We start from the raw sequence: 23,354 nt of genomic DNA on the forward strand, positions 1-23,354 counted from the left end.
CCAGCCAGCTCTACCTGCACTCACCACTCGGGTTTCCAGTAGCAGGCCAAGAGCCCATTACTTCCCAGTGATCCCACTGAAGCCCTCTGAACCTCACAGTACAATCAGGTCTTTCTTCTCGAGAACAGTTGAGTCTTTCTTCTTTCCCCATACTCATTCAGGAGCTGCTGCCCTGTCTCCTCCTCTTCCAAACTACTGCTAGGCAGAGTGATTATGAAATGTGTTTCTTATAAATCCGAAACATTTATGTCTTCAAATGCCCGGCCCTGATAATCCCACTAATTTCCTGAGCGCTTGTGAACTGTCCTCCATGGGGGGAGGCTTCTCTCGATCAAAGTTTATTAAGTAGAGGTTCTCATATGGAGATATTGCTGAGCAGTAGGAAATGATATGGGGCTTTTTCATTTCCCTTTAAATGAGCTTGCTGGCTGGGCCCTGAACAATATGGGCATGGTCATCCTATGTTTCATGCTTCCTACCTTTATTGCTGCTTTAGCTTTTCTGCCCTTTCTACGTCCAGTGCCTCAAACTATCACCATTTTTTTTTCCCATCACCATTGGCACTTTTTTTTCTTTACTTATTCTGGTGGTTCTGTTTCTTCCTGCCTCATTTTTGGTGGGGAGGACTGACCTCAGACCTCCACTCAATGACACCAAAAAAAATTTGAAAATATGCTCCTGTTCCACAACAGTCCTGAGTAATCCTGAACCTGCCTGAGATAGGCTTTGGGAAGCCATCTCGTCAGTACTATGCCCTTGTAGAGCTTCCCTCCTGTGCTGTGCTGTAAGTCTGCAAGCAAAGCAGAAACATATCTATCCCCTGAAGTGCCAAGAGCCACAGTTCCCCTTGAGTCAAACCAGGACATTGAGTCACGTCTCGGTAACCACTTCCCCCGATCTAGTGCATTTATCAGAGCATCACTGAATGTGGGGGAAATTTGGGTGTGGATTTTAACACTGTTTGTTGTTTGGCTCCATTTGGGGCATATCTCTCTGCAGTTCAATCAACTTCCTTATTTTGTTTTTCTGGATGTTGCTGTCGTAACATAGATTTCAACTGTTGATGTCTCAAGAATTTAAAGCTGGGCTGCTCATCTATTTGCTCCCAATTAACGTTACTGCTGTGCCATGCAAGAGACCTGACTTTGCTGCCAAGGCCATCAGCAGCTGAAAGCCTCTTTCTTCCTTAAAAACTAATCAATTTGCATCGGAAAATAAACCACCCAACTTTTGACTTAGGGGAATATCTAAAGCCATACTAAAAAAAATTATAAAATTGGGTCCTTACTGAAGCTGGCAATGAAATTTTAAACATGATAGATCTAAGATGATAATTTTTCTGCTTTCCTTGGGTATTTTGGCATACCTGAAGGCATGTGACTTTGTAAAACGGCTGCTTTCCACTGTCCCTGCTCACAAATACCATCATCTTCTGGAGGTACTGATATGCTTCTTTAGTGAAGAGTGCAGTATATAAAGAGAAATCACCATTTAAAAATAATCCCGCTCACAGAAGAAGCTTGGAAAGAAGATTGTTTTCTCAGTGAGCTGGTAACCCAAAGCATACAACAAAATGTGTACAAATGCCGAGAATAAAAATATCAAGTGTTTAGTGCCTTGGCACACTAATCCAACTGATTTGAATCCAGCAAAAAGAACTTGAAATTAATTATTCTTATGTATAGGCTTTTGTACATTTTCTGCCCCTCATTGCTGTCTCTGCTAAAGAGAGTGGGAACCCTAGAAACCTTAGAAACTCCACATTGCAGTGAAAGAGGTACCAAAAGATGCTAGATTCCTGATGTACTTTGGAGACCCTGGATGAAGTTACAATCTCACTGAATTTTATTTTTATCCTTTTTTCTCCCCTCCCCCCCACCCCACCCCATTCTGGCCCTGATTTTTCCATCCCTGGACAGATGAGTCAGAAGAATGGAGAGAAAAAGGATCTGACCTTTTTTGAAGGCTACCAAAGTTGTTGCTGGGCTTGTTATTGCCTGTGTAATGTCTGGCATGTGACAGTGCGGTGATTTCTGGGAACTGTGCAAACCACTGCGTATGTGCCCTGTGAACGTCTGGGATTGCAACAAACAGCAACCACATCTGGAACATCACAAGTAGATATATCGCATATCTGGGAACCCCAGACAAGTGTTGAACTGCCTCTAAATTCATCTGGGCAAAATTCCTGCGCAGTTGGAGAAAGCACATCCAGGAAAATCAGACATATGGTAGGCTTCCCACTCACCAGCAGAGCTCTGCTGGCCAAAGTCCTAGAAAGTGTGCTGGTAGAGCACAGAAATATCCTTTGCTGATAGAGCTTACTCCGTTCGAGGAGGTCACTCAGGCTGCAAGATCCAAGCCACGTCTCTGCTGATGGTGTCACCAGCACAGTTTGACCCATTTATTTATACCAGAAAAGCTTTTAACCGGCAGACAAGACCTAACAACAGTGAGGGAGGCTCAAAGGAAGAGAGTTTTCTGAGTGACAGCTGGTCTCACTATCACTGACAAGAGTTGGAGATGCTGCCAATTTTTTTTTCTCCAGCAATGAAGAAGGAGCCGCACCCCAGCTGGGGGACCCAGAGAGCCTTCTGGAGTAGAGGGACATCCCTGCTCAATGAGGCCAATGCGTTATAAGGGGAAAAGCCAGTACAGGGAGTTTGTTGGAGCCTATACCTGTGTTCGGACTCCACCAACAGGGAAAGATGAGCTGAAGGAACCCAGAGGAAGTTGAGACCCTGTTTGAACATGGCACAGTCTTCTGTGGATTCAGTTTATTTTTGTGAGCAGGGCTTGGACTGTCAAAGCTGGGTTTATGTTTTGGTTTTTTCGCTCTCCCAGATGACCTAAGCCTATATCTGTACTTCATGATTACGGGTACAAGCATGAACTTGAATGCTGGCAGATTTTAGGAGCAGTGTGGAAATTTTGTTTCTCAGATGGGAAGATTTAAGACCTGAACCTGTCTTCTCAAAAAGCAAAGACATTTCCCAGTGCAGGGTAGAAGCAAGTTTCAGTCATTGCTTCCATGGGAGACGTATCCAGGTGGGGGGAACCAGGCTGTACTTCAAACTCTTCTGAAGTAGCTGTGAGATCCTCGTGACCTCCCCTGTGAATGGGGTCCATCTGCCCTGCACAATGAGAAAAGGGTACATCTCATCAATGCACTGGTGTCTGCATTTTTTACAGACAGTGTAATGCATCCTCATCCTGGGGATGGAACCGTAACGTGGAAGTATTTGTTTCAAGAGCTGTTACAGCACAGCAATTCAGGAGCACATCTGAGTGTGTAAAATGACTCTGCTGGAGAAGATCAAGGGCTTGGCCATCACTGGGGCCAGGAACAGATTTAGCTTAAAACAGGCTTTCTCCCATTTGCAAGAAGCATCTATTGCCTGTGCTTCCAAAAGATCTTAGTGCACAGTCCAGGGAGACTGATGGAAAAACACTATGCAACTAATTAGAAATCCCAGTTCTGTCTTTATTCATTCACGTCTTGTTCTGACAGTAAACTTTTGTGAATGATTCCACTATTCACTCTCCAAATTTTCAAGTCACTAAGCATGACGGTATCGCTGCAGAACAGGGTCTGCGGGCGTTATTGCTACTTCGCTACACACATCACAACCAATACGTGGGGAAGTTGAGGGACCTGGTACCAGGTCCCGTGGTGAGCTAGCTGCAGAGCTGGTTGGGGATGGCCATTTCCCAGGCTGGTGCTTTCATTAGTGAGGATTTCTCTGTACTCCTGTCAAAAGTGTAAATCACGTGGGTGACGCTGGAGGCTTGGCACCCACAATTCATCGTGTATTGCGGCTGCTCAGTGTCTGTGGGAAAATAATTCCAAAAGTGATCTCTTGGAAAGTGGAAGCAAAAAATAGCAAACAAAACCCCCGATCAGTGTGGAAGAGACAACAGAACGGGATTCGTGTACTCCTCAGAAGGGACCTGGCCTTTGTGAAGCTCCAATAGTGTTGGTAAGGTGGGCTCTTGAAATGTTTGACTTAGGTAAAATGGAGCTATTCCCTTTGGGGAAGTGAAGAACTGGCACAATTCTTCAGGGCTATAATAAGTCTGAATTGCTCCTTTGTGTTAAGAGCAGGCATTTATGAGGCCCGTGTTTCAGATCAGAGTGAAAACCCTCCGATACAGCTAGCTTTAGAAGTTGCTTTTGTTCAGCTGAGACTGCAACATCAACGGTGGTGAAAATTATACCTTCTTAACTGGGAGGCGGGAGAGCAGAGGGAGAGATGCCGTGCTGGTGTGTAGATGCTGTTGAAAAGTTTGTCACAATTGCCAAAAAGCATGAGTTATTTTCTTCAATGATACTTTTGCTTCTTTCTGTCAAATCCAAAATATGTTGTCTGCCTTGCAGCCAACGGGGTCAAACACTGAAAAAATGAACTCCCTGGGCTCCCTAAGGAGAGTGCGCTATACTTAGTTGCTCATCACAGCTAATTTCTGCTGTGTGCATGCAAGGAGGGGCGGCAGGTTCTGCTGCCTGTGAGGCACCCATGCTAGGTGCACAGAGCAGGCCAGCGTTTCTGTCTCTCATTGCTGTGGCTCGCACCTGAAGTTTTGCATCCCACTCCGTTTCTAGGTGCCTGATCAGTATATTGTGATTTCTGTGTTCCGTGTGTTGCAGTAATAATAATACAAATAGAGGGAGGGTTTTGGACTGTGAGCAGAAAGCTGTGCATGGCAGGTAGGTAGAAAATGAAACCACTGCCTGTTTTTACCAGGTAAAAATAAGGAGAATTGTTGCAGAGGCAATGGTTCCACTGCCAGTATCCTAAAACTATATAAAAAGTATTGATAGTTGATGGTGAAAGATACAACTCTGTTTGTAAAGCAGCGGTGCACAGATGGCAGCTCTGTCTGCAGACCATTTTGTAGGGGCCAGGGTAAATGTGTTTTCCACATTTCAGCCCTTTCTGTAGCAGTGGCTGGGCAGGTACCATGTTTCAGTTCAGTGGGTGCTGTCTTCAAGGAGCACTTCTGAGATCCCTCTTTTGCATCCTCGAGGACAGATGGACACATCAGATGGCGGTTTTCCATCACCCGCCTGTCTTTGACATGTGATCTGAAGATGAAAAATACCACCTTTCAGCCATGTTGGCCTATAGTCACCTGGGCACAGAGATCTTTCCACCTTTAAGCAATGAGGTTTCCTTCTCCTCCATGTGTTGGAGCAGCTCAAGAACAAACTCAGCCATACTCCGGCTGTAGTACCTGTGAATCGTGGCCTTACCTGCATGACTTACTCGCCTCCTTGTTGGCTCCCGTGGGGGTAGGATAGGATGGGTGAGGATGCTGTCAGGGTTGAGTGTACCAGGGAAGTGGCCTGGGAGTGGCTGGTTGGGATGGGACTTCTTTGCTTTCCCATTCCAACGGCTTTTTTTGCTCTCCTAGGGACCAGAAGGGAAACCAGGAAAACAAGGGGAAAAGGGCAAGCCTGGCCAGAAGGTAGGAGCATCTCCCGTTGATAACATCTCCTGCTCTGGATCTCCCTTTCTTTGCTCATCTTTGATATTTATCTGTAGAAGCAGTTTTGCCCTACATTAATGTCAGTGCTTTTGTTCTGCAGGGCAGCAAGGGCTACCAGGGGCAGCTCGGCGAGACAGGATCTCCAGGGAAGGAGGGGCCGAAGGGGAACCAAGGCCCTAAAGGATCCCGAGGTACCCTGGGACCTATGGTGAGAAGAGCTCTGCAAATGGTTGAACAAAACACGCAGAAACGTGACTAGCAGTGGTGGGCACAGGCCTGAATGAAGCAGAGAGCCCAACAGAGGCTTCAGAGCACAGAAAGTGAAATGATGTTACATGGGTTTAATTGACCAAAACAGCTTAACGCTTGCTCTGAGCAGCACAGGAGAGACTCCATAGTGGTGGCTGTGTTGGTGCCCCGTGAACCCAGCTCACGTTGCATCATGGCGGTTCTTCACAGCTCCCCAGATGGGCTGAAATATTGGAGATTTTTCTTGAGAAGGGAGTGAGCTGATAAGCTATTTTTTGCTAAGATCTTTCCCTTTGAGACTGCACACTCATGGCAAGAGCTGCTTCCAAGTCAAACTGTGTTGTTGTAAGGAACTCTGCCTTGGACTTCTGCCCTGTTTCTACACCCACTCTTGATCTACTTATCTAAAACACTTGCAGCAAGAAGAAATATAGCATGGGAAAGGGTTTCAGTTGAGGACTGAAGATGAGGCTTTCAGAGAGAACAACAATAGTATGGCGGAGAGGGAAGAAAGTTAATTTGCTTTAGGCACATGAGATGATAAATGCATTGGGACAGCAGCAGTAAGTAATAAGTACCTCCTCATGCATTGCAGGCTGGTAAGGAAACTTCTTGCACTGTATTTGGTAGAACTTAGTGAAAAAGCAGGAGTTATTTATGAACCGAGAATCGCGGTGATGTTTCAGAACAGTAGCAAATGAGTGATGGAGTAACGGTTTCGCTGATAGTGTTTTCCTGCACTAAAAATTATGGCTTCCCCATATATCCTCCTTTCATGTTCTTTGGCGAAGCCTCCATGGATTATTTCACAGGGAAGCAAAGCAACATCTGAGCAGCAGTCTATTGGATTGAACATTCTGTCTTGTGGAAAGGGCTTTCTTCCACGGTAAATGGGATTATATGGAAAGTTTGCAATTCACTTTAATCTGATGATCTGATTTAAACCCTTTTGTTCAGTCTGCTAAAGATGCAATAAACAGCTCTTGCGGTGCCCTCATGACAACCCAGAAAACTCCTTTCTTGGCCTCAGAACCCACACTGAAAGGTTTCCTCCCAACAGTTTAGGATGAGGTCATGCATGAGAATGGTCTCACTGGTGGACTTCCTAGCACAAAGCTAATTTGGATATAAAGACGTCCAGAAGGGCAGATGAAGAGCACACACTATGCAGCCGTTTCTGGTAGCAAATCTAAATGAGGTGGGGAACCTATTGCTACAGGCTGGCAAAGACATAGAATGGACTCCTAGCATCAGTCTCCACGTGTAGGAGGTTAAAGCCAAGCAAGAGCATTTCAGATGGCTGCAGCAAAGCTCACCGGTGGCCAGGAGAACAGGTGGCCGCACTCCCATGTGGTGCTGAGCTTTGCTTTGCATAGCCCAGTGCATCCCCTTCTTGTGGGGTAATACCCACGGGCTACTCTCATGGTGCTTTCTGTGCTTGCCTCTCCAGGGTGCTCCAGGAAGGATGGGTGCTCAAGGGGAACCTGGCTTAAAGGGTTACCAGGTAAGGATTTTATTTTCATCCTCCAGCTTTTATCTGTTCTCAAATGCAACAAAACTGCCACTCCAGGATGCGAAATCATTCTTAAACTATGATTTATTTCTGATCTTGAGTTCAGTTTAGTTCTTTCTCTAGTCTCCATTTGCACCATCACGACTTGTCCAGATGCATTTGGTCCATCTCTGCCATGACCCATGTGTCCCTCCGAAGCTGGGATGCACAACACAGGGCTTGCGAGAGCTGGCAGGAAACCAGGGAAGACCTTCAGTCAAACAGCTCTTTCTTGTCTCCTCACACGCTGTCTGCTCTCCACAGGGACATGCAGGACCACCAGGGCCAATTGGACCACCAGGGCCAAAGGGGGAAAAGGTAAGTTTGCAGAGTTTAGCCATCTCGTCTTCCGTTGGCATGGAAGCTGAGCTGATGTAGAGACGATTGCCCTTCTGCCATAACATCCATGCATCTGCGCTCTCCTCCTCTACCTGCGGCAGAGGCAGAGTTGCCTCCTCTACAGCACGGGCACCTACATAACTCCTGCTGCAGCTTTACTTCTGCACGTTAGTGCCGGGACACCCGTGCCACCGGCACATGCTTTCCAGATACCACGTGCCCTTGCACCGGTGGCTGAGCCAGCCGGCATGTGTTCTGGGGACACATTTTTCCTGCATCTGCAGAAATTCTGCTCAATTCCCAAGCCAAAAAAAATCAGACTAGTAGCTTTCTGTGATCAAGTCAGAGTAACACCCTGCACAAAATTGCTGATCTTCAGCAAGCTGCCCATCTGCGCCTAAATCAGCCGGTAGCATGTTGTAAGCGAGGCAGAACTGGTCTCCTCTCCATTGCCCTTGCTCCGTTTTCCTCATCGCCTGCCACCCCCTTACCTCGCTCATGCCCTCCCACCCCTCGACAAGCCCCCTCACCGCAGCTGGCCTGAGTCAGAGCCCTCTTTCCACGGCGGCTTTCCCCTTGTGTTTTTCCCCTTTTGCTGAGTCAGCACGGCCGTAACCAGTTCAGGCTGGAGAAGTGACTCACGCTTTAATGGTTTCCTGTCGGCGGAGCTGGCTGCTCCGCGCTCCGAGGACGGCCCAGCTGGCGTTGGCTGTACTCGCAATGCCGCTGGAGCCCCTCACGTGCCTTCAGTAGCGGCAGCGATGCTCCCTCCCTCGGTGTGGGAAGGGAAGTGATGGTAACTGGGACTGGTCAGTCGTGGGGTCCCCATGAAGAGGAAAGATGCGTGAACTCTTTTGTCTCATTTTCCACTCCCCATCGCCGAGAGAGCTTTCGGCTTTCCCTCTGCACACAGGTGTGATTGCAGCTGTACGTGTGCAAGCAGGAGCTTCATTGCTTATAAAAAGAGTTTGTGAGACAGAGATCCCAAGGGCTTGTCTTTGCTGGGGCTTTGAATGTGTCCTTTCAGCTCAGGCTCCTGGGTGTCAGGACACCCTGGTCATGCCGCTCTCTGTGCTCTGCCTGGAGACTCCTTGTGCAGCAGTGAATCTCCGTGCTGGTGGCCAGGAGTCAGTGGGGCAGGGCGAACTGTTGTGTTCCACTAAGATATTATATTCACATGCCTCAGAAATTTTGCTTTGGGGATGAACAATGGTCATGCTGCTTTTTCCTCTCATTTCTTGCTGCTGAAACACACCCGTGGAGGAACAGCTGGTGATGTTCCTGCTGCTCCACATCTCCATCACTGCCTTGCTGAATTTCCTCTCCACCCCCAGCCTTTCTAATGCTGCCCCATCCACTTCCCAAGCTGCACCTCTTGCTCTTCCAGACTTCAGCATTCCTCCTCAGGTGTATTCTGCTGAGTGGCCCTGCAGGAAGTGGCAAGTGTTAACGAAGCACAACCAGCCCAGGATAATAATGCGAGAGCTCGCGACCAAGCACATTGTCAGATGAGAGCCTGGCCAGGGGTTTCTCACAGTCACACTGTTGAAACTTGAGCATCCTGGCAAAAAGTTGTGAGTCGTGACTACCAAAAGTAAGATCAGCCATTGGGCTTACAGCAGAAGGAGTAAGAGATGTGCAGATATGTATCTCTGTTGTTCAAATTGCGGTTGTTGTTTTATTTTAAAATATTTAAAGTTGCCATCTTCTTGAAAGCTCCCATCGTTTCAGTAGTAAATAGTCCCCAAATTATTAGTCTGAAGTGCTCAGTGAAGCACTCTCCCCTTCACCAACAACATATTCTTCTGCAAATGGACACTAGAAGAGCACTCCCTCAGAGATAGCACAGATCTTGTGCCATCAGAGCACAGGACCACTGATGACAAAATGAATTCTGCATGCAAGTATTCAAGCTGAAGCCTGACAAAGACACCAAAGCATCTAATGCATCCTGCTGAGAACAGTCAGATCTGTTAATGACCATTGACAGCCGGATCTCACTCACGTCCTCCTGGAAGGTCAGCGGGCCTGCTGGCACCTTGCTGGGGAGCAGCTCCAGCTGAACGAGGAGAGCACAGCATCGCGTGCTGAGCCTCCAGCACTGTTTCCTGCAGCATCCAGGTGCTCCACAGAAGTCTTGCATCTAAGTTTTCTTATCCATCCTTCCTTCTTACCTCCTAAGAGTTGCCTGGATCCCAGCCTAAGGATAGACAGATTCCTCCCCTCCAGACATCTGTAACCTCGCACACGCATGCGAACATGAAAATGAAAGCCTGAATCTGAGAAATGAAGAAGAAATGAAAATGGGACCGTGACTGCTCTGTGAGCTTTAAACAACGTGGTAAACTTAGCTGTGCTGAAGCAGGAGGATATATAACGGTGGGGAAGGTCTTCCCTTTTCCAGAGAAGAAAGCAGCGTGGTGAGAGGCATTATTGTGGAATCCAGCTCCCTTGTGCCATACCAGCCAGCTACTCCACTGCATTTAATACATTTACAGCTCCTCAAAGAGGCCTTGCTCAGAGCAGACGCCTGCACTTGGCAGCTGCTTAAAGCAGTCCAGATGGGATCCTTTTAAAAATTACAAACTGGTGTATCTCACTTTGGGACAGGAGCCAACAACAACAAGCCTTCCCCGCTTCTCCATGCATTTTCCATTTGTATCCCAACATGTTTACTTTGCTGCCCTTTACTCTAACTTTTTTTCACTGCAACTTTCCGAAGAATTAGCGCAGACCTTTCATCTCCCTCTTGAGCAGCTGAGGCATCAGGAAGTCCTGGAGGAGCTCAGTCTCGCAGGCCTAGAGCTGCTCAGGCTGCAGGATTTTCTCAGTCAGAAGACAAATGACAAGGTGGGAATTAGACTCAAGGGGACACAAAGCCACAACTCAGCTTTGGGGAGAAAGTCTGTGAGTCTTGATGCTCTTCAAGGGTCCCCAGAATTATGAGCTTTCTTTGAGTTCATCACTCCCAAATGGCAAGGTGTTCACATCCTGTTTGGGAAGAAGCGATCGGTGCCAAGGCTTCTGCATAGTCACACGTACACTTGGATTTTTTTTTCCTGAGACTTGAGAAATGGTGGGTTTGTTTCCCTTCTAGCTTACATTCCTTTGATAGTGGCTAGAAAGCAAACCAGTTGCCAGGTATTCTGCTGCTGACTTCAACTGGCAAGTTCAGTAGCGCTGGAAACTGTTGGCAGAGCCTGTAAGGCGTTACTTTCCTTTCTCTCTACTCTGCCACCCAAATGTCTCCATCCATATTGCTCAGTACTATATTCTCAAGCCATCCTGGCACAGTTTCTCCCTATATATTTCTTCTACCATGATACTTCCCTAAAACCCCAGACAAGTATGCTGGAGTTCCCCACCCAGCACACGATCTCTTAAGGACAGTATAACCATAACCTGCGAGTATATATGAAATACTGGCAACATTCATCCAACACATGTCGCAGCAGCAGAGAAAGAATATGTCACTGTCGTCAAGCATGTAACGGAGAGAGATGCGCTGAGCTCTTTGCTACCTGCTGAGGTTAACTGCAAGAGATTTTGTCAAATCTTGAGCCTTGCTCTACCAGGCTGTAAATGTCAATACTGGTACTCAGCCCGTGAGAAGTCAGTGTGGGTCAGCGTGGCTCTCTCAGCAGTGGCACAGCCCTGATTCCAAGCCGTGACCCAGTTCCTACAGAAAAGAAGCTATTGGCTCCACTATCTGAGTTTTTTCACTGAGGGTTATTCACTGCTCCAGGTGTGTCATTACCAAACTTCACATACAGCAAAGCACCCCAAACGCCTTCTCCCAGGGGCAGGATCACTGAGAAATTGCCCAAGCACCCTTACTATCAGCAGCTGCAACTCAAACAGATGAGAGTAGCCCAGACAGAAAGTCAAAGGCAGTCGTAAATACACCAGAAAGGGCTGATGCAATCATTGAGAATTACAGAAGTGTGTTGAAAACTTGGCTTTGCACAGCTATGGAGATTTGGATGTTCAAGGCTCTAGGAGCACCCCAAGCACTCCAAACACAGCAGCTCCACTGTGCCAGAACCCCCCAGACCTCCTCTCTCCAGTAGCTGCAACATGAAAGGAACTCTGAGACATGTCCATCCTAAGGAGCCAGAGTGCCAGAGACTCAGTGATATGAAGTAGCCAAAAACTGGAGGAGCCGGAATGTAGCTGTATTCTACAGGGAGCAAAGAAACAGCCGTCTCAGCTAGACTCCAGAGAAAATAGGACATCATGACCCTGAGTGACTTATACAACAGAATTAAAAAAAAGATAGTGTCTGTGTTAAGTCTTGAGGGATCTCTCTGTGGATGTTTTAGAGAGACCTCGGTTATAAATAATCTGGGTGATGTTATCTACCAGCCAAACCATGAGCTCTGAGCTCTTCCTGTGGAGCATCCCATCAACGAGAGGAGCTCCTCACACAGCGAGTGTGTGAGGGGCTGACCCTCTCACCTGATCAATTGTAAGACAAGCCCACAATAGTGGCACACAACCAGGCAGCCCACCCAGACCACCCTTGTTCCCATGACAGCCCAGGCACTCAATGAGGGTGGGGAAATGCTTGATTAAAGAGTTTGGTTTGACTGTCGGCAATAAAATTCAGAGGCAGAGAACTATTTCCCATACTGTCATAATTACATGCTTCTTGCTTAGTTTTAGGAATTGTTGAAAATAACCCTTTGCACCTGGCTCCTTAGGGAGCACAGTTAGACCAGGCAGAAACAACCACCAAAGAAACCAGGAAAGCAATGTGAAGAGTCAGTGTATTCCATGCTGTGAAGTGGGAAAAAAAAAATTGTTTAGACTTTCTTTGGATGAAAAGTTAGTAAATTCAGCAGAGGCTTTGACTTAGGAGCCCATGATATGGGAGGACTGGATCGGGTCTGTACAGAAGCATCTGCCATATAATCTGCTGTCTGTATTAATGATAGGATTTTTATTTACAGGGAGAACAAGGTGATGATGGGAAGATAGAAGGCCCACAGGGACCACCTGGAGACAGAGTAAGATGTTAAAGCCCTTCTCTAATCAGTCCTGGCCTGATTTTTGCAGATGGATTAGTTGGGTTGCTTCCTTACTTGTAGAACATGCACAAGCCATTGAGATAGTGCAGATGACAGATTGTTTACATCCACCTTAAGTCTTTATTGTGTTGTTGTAGGGCCCCGTTGGTGACAGAGGTGATCGAGGGGAGCCTGGAGACCCTGGTTATCCTGTGAGTCTTATTCCAAATACATGATTCAGAAATGTTTGTCTTGGGGAAGTGCTTCCAATCTGCATCAGACCACAGAAGGTCTACCCTTCGCCCAGTAGTCACGATTCATAACCCATTGTTGTCCCTTGTCAACCGCTGCACGTGGCTGTGTTTCAAACAAGAAGTAATTCAGATATCTTTACCTAAAGTGGTAAAAATTTTGCTGAAGGCAAATGTAGGTCCTGCAGGTCAGCACCTCACAATGCTGTGCACCTGCCTGAGCACACTAGACTGAAAGAATGAGCGGGACCATCTCATCAGAGGTATTTGTGATTATCAAGGAAATACCCTGGGGAAGATGTGTACAAGAGAGGTCATGTCAATGCTGGACAAAACTCCAGACTGATGTGCCCATGGCTGTAGACTCTTTCATGGGAAGATCTCTGTTAACTTGGAGGTTTGGAAGCTTCCAAAATCTTATTGAGATTTCTCTCAAAAGCAAGACCAGGGTTATGAATTATTCCCCTGTGCTCCTGATGCCCTCTTTGCAGGACATCTCCAGCTGATTGGTGTTGATCTGCAAAGGCTCTATGGACTAAGTCTTACCTCCATCCAAAAGCAGTTGGTCAGAGCGACCCATTACAGTAATGTACAGAAGAGTTTAAATTCACCAGGGTAGCAGTGCTGCTGCCTTATTTTGTAGGACAGCAGTCTCCAACTGTTCACTTACATTAGCGCTGTGTGTATTTAGGGACGCATTAGAAAGCCTTCTTTACTGCTTAGGTGGTGATTAGCAGTTCCTCTTAGCTATTTCTTTCCAATGCATATCCTTGGGAGCATGTACGCTACCCGCAAGCTTCAACATTTCTATATTAGCAGAATGCAGATATGTGCATCTTCTTCTGCCCCGTACAGCATGTTACATCTATTTTTGTTTCCCATTGCCACAAAAGTACCCAAGAACAAACACATGTTCCCTTTCTGTTTTTTATTTAAGGGTCAAGAAGGGCTTGATGGAGAAAGAGGAAAACCTGGACAGCAAGGCTTACCTGTAAGAGATGCTGCTTTATTGTAAGCTACCCAATGTCACATGCATGTGAAAAACAGATGCAAAAAGGAAGGAAGGTAGGAAGGGCTGCAGTAAGGAATGTGTGGTGAGCTGTCAAATGCAATGTGTGCATTTCCATCAGCCAGGCCTATAGAATGGGCATTTCGAATCACATGTTGAGACCAATAAACGGGTGACAGAACAGGGGGCGCTCCCAGAAGCCTGTCTCCAAAACCGTCTTTTCTGAATGATCCAAGAGGGACTAGAAATCTTGGGAGATGACAATGACAGTGGAAGAGTCTGCTTGGAAATGATACGTTTGGCATGCTGCTGGTGAGAGCTGGTCCAGTGTGAGGCGAGACCATATTATTCTGCCCGCATGGTGTTTCCTCTCAAACCAGTGCATTTATGAAAGACTAAATTAAATCCAAATTTAAGGGAAGGACGTTTTATTCCGTAGCTATACACGGCAGCATCTAATTTGTATATGTGACTACTGCAACTGTGAGTGCAGCAGCACATTAAATGTAGTTTTTATTGGGAAATAAAGTTGAATCAATTCCCATTCTTCGTAGGGCTGCTGGGAAGAACAACAGATTCTATTTTGGGGTAAAATCTCAGTGCTCTGTCACATGGCCTAGAAATGGGTAGAGCTGCTGCGTTCGCCAGTGGATGTAGTTTATTCTGAGGGGTGGTAGCCCCTCAGATGTCCGTGTTTCAGATGGAAGCAGGAGCTTCGGATTGTCGTTAGTAAAGAGCCATTAGAAACACGTGGCTCAGAAACAAGCTGAAGAAGGAGAGCTCTGCAGGTGTGACGAAACCAAGGAAAGGGCTGCAGCATGCAGAAGGGAGGTAGTACCAACACTAAAGATGTAGTCACTGTATAAGCTACTCGTTCTGCATGTAGCTTCTGCAATACCTTTCTCAAAACAGGCTCCTTCCTGCCCACTTCTCAGCACTGTTTTCCAGGCGCCATCTGGAATTTAGTGAATGATTTCCGTGAATACAAACGCCACCCAAGTGAGGGGGTAGCGTTGCTTCTTCCCCAATTGTCACCCTGTTAAATGCTCTCTAGAGACAGTTCCTTGCTCCTTTTTCCCCAGGAGGCCTGTCTGAGCACAGGCTGTTTCCCTGAATTGTTTCCATACGGTCAGCGTTGTTAGGGCACAAAAAATGCTGTTCTTTGTACTTCATGCAAGATACTGCCAGAAGAGAATTTCAAGCAGATTTTTCTTGCTTATGTTTTGTAGGGGGATCCTGGACCACCAGGCCAGCCAGGAGCAAAGGGATCCAAAGGTGATGTGGTAGGTTTCAGCAGGGTGGATTTATAGTGTCCCAAGTTTAAAGAAAATTTCTAATTAAGAGGACTCTCATGTTTTTCCCCAGCATGTGTGATTTGGCCTATGGTCTACGCCTTGAAAGACTGTGGAGAACCTAGTGGGAGGGCTGTAAACATGTATTTGAGTGTCCAAGCCCAATAGTTTGTTGGCTTTGTGGAGCTGGAGAAGATCAAGACAATTACAGCTCCAGCACGACGGGTGAATCTTGGGCAGGTCTTCAGTCATTGCCATGGGTTGTGTCTCTTTCCCATGCCCCTGTTTGTGGTGCCTCCAGCCACAGCTGGCTCGTCTGTCCCTAAGGAGGTCTGAGCTACACAAGTGTCTCTCTCTTTCACTTGAACCGTAAACTTTTCTGGGTTGAAACCTTCCAGATTTGGAGTCCATTTATCCATGCAGTTATGTTTCTTGGAAAAGTCCTTCTAACTTCTTGAGCAAGAAAACATAGCACACGTGGGTCCTTCAAGGTTCATTGGGGTACCTCATACCTACTCCTACCTCCACATCTAGCTATAATGACAGCTTGCTAATTATTCTCACAGATCAGGGACTTTATTTGCTAAAACATAAGTATGTGACCTCAATACTCAGCAAATTCCTGCTCCCTTTTGGCAGATGTCAGGATTTTTAATCTGACCCTGCTGGGGTAATGGCAGAAGATAGTTTAACCTACAGTAGGTGTTCTTGGCAAAAAGCGTACCAGGCGATAAGATAAATAAACTCTACCCATCGATGGACAATCTGGAACTGCCTTTGGGTCTAATGAATAGCAGAGAAAGCACCCCCAGGAGTATTTCTTTCATGTAACTGGCCTGCCTGGTCCTCTGCAGATGGAGAAACAATGCACAGAAAATGCAGTGCTTCAATTTAAAAGTGCTTTAGTACATGACCTCACTAAGAGAGCCCTAGTGAAGGTGATGAGGCCGAGTTTTCCATTCATTCTGCAGAAATTAATCCTTTTTACAGCTAAGAAACCTCAGGAGTATTTCTTTTATGTCTTTATTCACAAAGCAGCATTGCAAATTTTAGATGCAAGACACCCTTTTCATGTCCATTAACTTTCCAAAACAGAGGGAGCTACCTCGCAGAGAAAAGCTCTTACTGAATGTCCTGCAGAAGGCTTGCTGGGTCCTTGGTTCGGCACTGTGCTGTCAATGAAGTGACAGAGGATGCAGGTTTTAAGCATCTTGTTCTAATGTTTGCCAGTGCACTGAGTCCTCCCTCGAGTTCATCCTGCTTTATTTGTCCTCATCTGCTCTGTATTAGGAAAAATGTAGGTCCTTGCCTTCTAGCTATTCATTCCTGCCCTAGGACTCTCAAGACATACGAAGAATCACTTGTAATAAAACCAAATAGCAGTTCATTCCCCAGTGTTGGAGCAACTGACTTTATAAATCTCCTTTTTATAAAACTCCTTCCAACTATTATCCAAAAGCACACCCTGAAGTCAGGCTCCCAAGTGGAGCTGTGCTAGAACTGCTGCAATTTTAGATGTCTGTTTTTTTTTACTTGCAGGGTCAAAAAGGAAAGCAAGGAGCACGGGGCAATGCAGGGAGCAGAGGCTCACCGGTAGGTAAAAATTCAATTTTCTGCCCAGCAAATGCTGTCCGGGAGCTCCATCACTAACAACTTTGTGATTTTAGGGCATCCTTGGGCTACCGGGTCCTCGAGGAGTGGTGGGAAGGCAGGGTCAAGAGGGTGCCCCCGGAGTGGACGGGGTGCCTGGGAAGGATGGCGTGCCTGGGATGCTGGTGAGTTTGCAACTGTAACCTTATAGCATCAATAGCAAACGTAGCTTAGGAGTTGGAAAACTAAAAGGTAGCACAGGAGACATGGATGTAGTCCAGCTATAGATTTTCCAGTTTACATGTACCCAGAGTGGATCATATGCTCCTCTTCATATCTTACAAGCACATAGAGGCAGCAGCTGCCTTTGCATGGCCAAGTCTGTAAATAAACCGGTGTTTCTAGCCTGACAGATACTTGCACGCACAGACTTTTATATACATCTCTGCAAATCCACCCATGCCTAGATGCATGGTGCTTGCTGAGGGCAGAATCACACCACTCCCCTGTCCCTCCAGAAGCTGTGCAGAGGTGGAAAGAGCGTCTTGTTTCATAACCTCTTCTGGGTTTCTTTCCTAGGGAGAACAGGGTGATGATGGGGAAGAAGGTGTGACAGGGATGTCAGGCAAAAGAGGGAACCCTGGCATACCAGGACTCCCTGGAGCACAGGGACCACCAGGATTCAAGGTGAGTTTCTGACTCCCTAAGATACTGCTACGAGCAATCCAGTCTGTGAGCCTGTTGTCTCTAGAGCTTGTATTCTACAAGGTCTAATAAAGTCTCAACTCCTGCTGCCATCTTTCACTTAGCTAGGGGCTCAGTAGGTCTTTCTCCTCATCCATCCATCCATCCATCCATCCATCCATCCATCCATCCATTTTCATGACGTTCACAGCAGCTGAATGTCCCAGAGACCTTTCCTCCTTCATCAAAGTTCACTGAGCTCAGGAGCCTATAGATACACATACCCACTCTATGAACACTTTAGCCTTCTTCCATTGGAAACCTGGCTAAAAAAACATGGCCTTGGAGAAGCTGCAAAGGAACTGCTACAGCCTGCCTGTAGGATGTCCAGGATGGATGACTCCATGGGAAATTCAGGTGTCCTCTAGCTGCTGCCCTGCGAGGCCTGAGCTGCTGAAGGGAAATTTGTGCCGCTTGTGTTTTAGCATATATTTACTGGATTGGAACAGCTGGAACCAGTATGGGCTTGGACAACGCTCTGGGTGGAAGCAGGGACAAGCTGCTTTAGTGACCTTGGGGTTTCTTCCTGGTCCTTGCCCTGGTCCAGGCTGCCCACAGGGTCTAAACTGGACCACCAGCAACTCAGTCTTGTAGAAAGACTCTGTAAATCGGAAGACTCCAGCTGGGTTTGGAGAGGCTATCAGGTCCGATTTAAATGATGCCTCCCATAACACATCACTCTTAAACTGTCACTTGCTGCCCTCCAGCTGCCTTGGGCAGAATAACAGGCTGTTACCAGAAATGACTGAAAGGCCCTTCTGTCATTATGACAGACTCATATCGTGGTTAGAGGGAAATTTGTTGCCCCTTTTCCAGCTGCTCAACCATCCTAGGCTCTCTTTGCTCTCGCCTTTGCTTCTCTCTCCCAGTCTGCCCAAGATCGAGTAGCTGAGGCTTGTGCTGCTCCAGGCGCTTGGCAAGGGCAAGAGGTGGGGAGCAAAGTGTGGTGCTGGGTCTCAGAAGCCCCTCTCTTGTCCTTAAGTTATGGAGTTGGTGCTGGGGAAAATGTTGGCTTTGCAGCCTCTGGATTGAAGTCTTCCAGCTGAAGTCTTGGCATGTCTTCAACATTTTAGATGGATTAATCATCAACTGGTAGCCTTCTGGGGGGAAGAGATTATGAGAAACTGCAGAGCAGGACAGACAACATATGGAAGTGCAAAGAGAAGACATTTCACCCCCTTGCTGTCCTTAGCCCCGGTGCAGGCAGTACAGCTCTGCTGAAGCTCCTGCTCTGTGTGAAGCTCAGGAGGGGACGCAGCCGTGCCCATCACTGGTCTCACACTGTGCATCCTGCAACAGTCTGCCTTAGCAGACCTGAGGCATCTCCTGATGAAACCACATTCCTTATCCTGATGAGCCACTCTTTTCCAGCTTTCCATCTATGGCTATTTCGCCTGAGTGTTATTATATTTAGCTCCTGTCCTTTGGAATTACTTGAATTCTGTTATTTTTAGGGTGAAAGAGGATTGCCTGGACAGACTGGCCAAACAGGGAAGCGAGGATCATCAGGAGGAACGGGCCTTCCAGGGAGCCCCGGCGATCCAGGACCCAAAGGACAGCCGGTTAGTGATGAACGGAGCTGATCAGACCTGACTCCAAGCTGTCTCCTGCAGGAGAGGGTGCAGATCCGCAGGCTGGGATAGCAGGGTGAACCCTGGAGGGTCTTTTACACAGGAACCCATAACCAGCTTGTGCATGAGTGCAGGAGCATCGGCACAGGTCTCTCCAGCGTGCACACTTCCCTGCTCTTCACTCCTCGCTTGTGCACAGAGATGTCTAATCCACGCCTGCCTTCCCCAAGACAGCATGGCTGTTCACGTCATCCTCGTGCCTGTGGTTACAAGGCTGTAGTGCGTGCTGGCAGCCAGGCTGCAGAGCCATCTCAGACACCCCTCAGCAGTGTCTTTGATGAGAGCTGTTATGAGAGCGGTGCATGGAGCCTGTGGGAGGTGTTGAGTGTAGGAGGTGAACTATGCACTCCAAGCCATCCAAAAGGTGCAAAGGAGGGTCTGTAGCTCCACTGGGACATGCAGGAGGTGCAGGAGCAGGCGTCATCGCTGCAGTTTTGAGGGCAGTGGAGCTGCGAGTTCAGCGCACACTGTGGGAGAAACACCGAGAGCCCTCGGTCAAAGCAGAAGTTAAATTCCCACACCTGGCTCCAAGGCAGGCTCCTAATCCTTACTGCTTTTATTTATTGTGCTGGTGGGATTGCCCAGTTTAGCGCTGATGTGTCACGCTTTATCAGCCTGAGGCTATACTGAGAATACTTAAGCTATTTAGATTGGGACCACCATCAGAGGGTCTAGTTAGGCCACAGATGTAAAACTAACATGAGGAAAAGAGAGATTAGGACTAATATAAAACAAGGGACAAGATGAACCCCAACTACCTCAATTAAAATATACTTGTTTGTATATTTTATATAAAACCCTGTGATGGCAGTATTCAAGCTGAAAGATAGTAGCCAACAACATAATAACAATATCATTTTGCCTCTTGTGTCCACAAGTGGCAGGTTCATTTGCCCGGTATTGCCATTGCCTACCTTGCTGCACAGCTAGTGATCAGGTCGCCTTAGCTGAGATGACTCCATGGCATTTAAACCCTTCTGCCTTCCCATTTACTTTTGCCTGAAATTCCTCTAGAAAGAGGGCTTGGTTGGTTCTCCCAACGCAGGAAAGACCTTAGTCCTCCGTTAGTAGCAGTTTTCCTTTCCAGGATCCATAAATGGGCAGTTAAATCAATTTGTATCCTTGGAAAGTTTCTTACGCTCCACCGGGTCCAACCAAGCCCTTTCTTGCCAAGCAGTTTCTCACTGTCATGGCAGGAAAAAATTCCTAACAGTGAGGTCTTTAGCCTGACTCTGGAATAGCCTTGTAATAGAGGTGGTGGAAACCCCATCGCTTGAGTCATTTACAACTGGGCTGAACAAGACGTTGTAAAACATCCCGTAAAGTACAATCCAGCACGCGTCACATAGTCCTGCCGAGAGTCCAAACAAGCCTTTTCCATCTCTGATGTTCCTAAGACTGTAGATGAATCATCTGGTGCATGTTTCTGACCCTTTTTTTTTAACATTGAATCATTTTGTATTTTGACATCTGAGAAGCCCAGAAATATCAAAGGACATACATCTCAAACGTGGTGAACTGAGGGTGTTTATATAAGGCCATGCTACCCAGTGTGGTTTTTTTTTATTCTCAGAGTGCATGCTATGTGCTAATCCAAGCTTGATGGCCTTCCAAATATTTTATTATTATTTTTATTAAGAAATTGAGCAAAAATCCCTGCAGGGTTGAATAGGAAAAGAATTAGGAGATATGCACGGTTTTCCTGGGTTTGAGTAGGAGGTTATGTTGTAGGAACATGCACTTTTTTGACAGCTTGAATGAGCATAGTTTGAAATTATCCTTTAGTAGGTCAGTCCAGTTGGTATTAGAAATAAAAGAAGAGCTTGTTTTAAATGGCTTTGAGGCTGTTTTTTTGCAGCATGAACTTCCAAGGTCAATCTCAGAGTAGATGTTCTCCATCCAGCTTCTGCTGACTGTCGTCCAAGCTAGACAAGCATCTGCTAGAAATAGTGTAGGTATGCCTCCCATTTGGGGGGCAAAAAGGCTTAGTCTATGAGATCTAAGTAATCTACGAGTCTATGAGATCTTCTGGAGTTGCTTCTAGCCTGATGTTTGTGTAATTCCTCCTTCGGATTTCTTTCATACTTCTTTCTCATCAGTCCTGCTTAGGCTGAAGAATACTAATGGATTTCTCTTTCTCTGAAGCTGCTGAACGCTTGGCGCATCTTCGAGTGACCAGCCGTTCAATGTGAACTTACTGTTGTTCTTTGTTCTTGTATTTGTCTTGGCTGTTATTTGCAGGGAGACTTTGGCGAGGCAGGATTTCCAGGGATTGCGGGCATGTTTGGGCCAAAGGTAAGAGGCTGTCTTGTGACCAGTTGGCTTTCTAGTCTCTCTTTACTGGGGACGGACAATGCAATACTTGTCGCAAAGACTTTATTAGCAGCTCTGCAGAAACTATTGAAATTGAATCATGATTCCAACTTCCTTTAGTTTATGCATCTTCATTTGTTAAATGAGTGTGCATTTACATATGCTTTGTTGGAGCTTATTCCTGTTAAAATGGGTGGACAGTAGAGGGAAAAGGGCTGTCCTATAGACCCCAGAGCTGTTTTCCCCGCCTGAACATCTTTCAGATGCTTGTATTTCCAGCATCAGTCATCAGACCGTACCCGAGACACTGATATGCATTTCTAATGTTGAGAGCCTTGATTTGAAATTTTAGACTCATTTTATCAGCATATAATTTTCCTGGTGAAGGGGGACCAGTTTGTTTTCTGTAGAAAGTGAAGGGCTTGCAAAACAGGAGTGGGAAAAGGATTTTTTAAAAATTGGGCCTTCCCATTGCCGTGTACAAGAGGCAGCACCTCTGTCCTTGCAGCAGAGCTGTAAGCAAGGGCATAAACATGGAGTATGTTTATTAAGGGGACCTGGCGTCTCATTTTTGCTTGCAGGGGCCCCCAGGAGACCTTGGTTTCAAAGGCATTCAGGGACCACGTGGGCCGCCTGGTCTCATGGTGAGTGGTTTTTCAGTTTGTTTGGTTTGGGAGGATTTTCTTCCTTCCTCCATCCTCTATTTCTGTGAGGCTACAGGGTGCTGTAAGGAGCACAGTGCACTGTTCACCGTGTGCCTGGCAGACAAGCCACAGCCGTGGTACCACCTCTGAGCCACCCAAACACATCTGTAGGTAACCACGTGTGCACGGGTCTCTTCTGCCTTGGAGACAGTCATGCTGCTATGACCACTTCACAGACCACTCCAGCTACACTGAAATCTTTCTATTTCTGGAATTTCTGAGGTTTTACATGGGTCGTGACAGCCATACTGTGAGGGCTTGTGTCTTTGGACTTGCATTTTGAAACCGTTTGTTATTTCAGCTACAGCGGAATGCCACGATCATGTTGCTGAAAAGCGGCAAAGAGATTTGGTGTCTTTACTGAGTCTGCCGTGGTAAAAGTGACAGTCAGTTCCCATGTGGTGGTTCACGCATATCTTTTCTTTTCTAGGGAAAAGAAGGAATTATTGGTCCGCTTGGCATTCAGGGTCCCATGGGAAGCCCAGTAAGTATCTGCTTTTTCTTCTGCCTGTATTTTTTAGAAGAGCATAGTGTTTGAGATCCGAGATGCTTGAGGCCAGCATAAGAAAATCCCAAGTCCTGCTGTAACGAGGGAAGCAAAATGGTCTTTAAGATGAGCAGCTTGAGAGAAGTGCAGGTCTCTGGCTGCCTGTATAGTTGCAGGGAGATTATTAGCTTAAAAGTGAGGAGCAACTCTACCTAAGTGCAAGTTTTTCAATAGATTGGCTCAGACTAGAAGACAAGAATGTTACTGCAGTTGTTCAAAAGCAAGCTGCCAGATTTTCCAAAGAACTTGGCCTGGGGGGGAGCAAAAAAACACGGGGGAAAAAAAACAAAAAAATGATAAATGTGAACTGGGAACAGCTTGATTCTGGGAAGTGTTGAAAATCCCTGCCTGCCCCAAAACGCCAAAGGCGCTGAACACACTAAAGTTCAGGTCAGTGCTTCGTGAAAACATGAGCATGAAGTTACTCAGAGATCAGTACAGAGGCTGCTACTGGCAGAGATGAAAACCAGTAAGATGAACTTGGATATTGCTGAAACATCCAGTAATGGCTATTTTTTTCCCTCGGGATGGGTGGGCCAATATGACAACCTGAGCTGATTTGTTTAGAGATGCACTTGGGTCCTTGCAAGGAGCTTCTGGGTGGCAACACATCCAGGCAGTGCAGCTTGCTAAC

General features: G+C 46.7%; 1 protein-coding gene across 1 annotated transcript in view; it reads left to right on the forward strand.

Moving 5' to 3' along the window:
- Positions 1-23,354, forward strand: part of COL27A1 (collagen type XXVII alpha 1 chain) — a 161,881-nt gene that overhangs the window by 133,028 nt on the left and 5,499 nt on the right. Inside the window, exons 38-52 of the mRNA XM_076355186.1 lie at positions 5,416-5,469; positions 5,591-5,698; positions 7,190-7,243; positions 7,556-7,609; positions 12,583-12,639; positions 12,798-12,851; positions 13,828-13,881; positions 15,129-15,182; positions 16,731-16,784; positions 16,859-16,966; positions 17,361-17,468; positions 18,980-19,087; positions 21,398-21,451; positions 22,051-22,113; positions 22,604-22,657. Of these exons, the coding sequence (XP_076211301.1) occupies positions 5,416-5,469; positions 5,591-5,698; positions 7,190-7,243; positions 7,556-7,609; positions 12,583-12,639; positions 12,798-12,851; positions 13,828-13,881; positions 15,129-15,182; positions 16,731-16,784; positions 16,859-16,966; positions 17,361-17,468; positions 18,980-19,087; positions 21,398-21,451; positions 22,051-22,113; positions 22,604-22,657 (1,038 nt within the window). The remainder of the gene's footprint in view (positions 1-5,415; positions 5,470-5,590; positions 5,699-7,189; positions 7,244-7,555; positions 7,610-12,582; positions 12,640-12,797; positions 12,852-13,827; positions 13,882-15,128; positions 15,183-16,730; positions 16,785-16,858; positions 16,967-17,360; positions 17,469-18,979; positions 19,088-21,397; positions 21,452-22,050; positions 22,114-22,603; positions 22,658-23,354) is intronic.

This window comes from Aptenodytes patagonicus, chromosome 18 (genome assembly GCF_965638725.1).
Source record: "Aptenodytes patagonicus chromosome 18, bAptPat1.pri.cur, whole genome shotgun sequence".
Taxonomy (NCBI): Eukaryota; Metazoa; Chordata; class Aves; order Sphenisciformes; family Spheniscidae; genus Aptenodytes; species Aptenodytes patagonicus.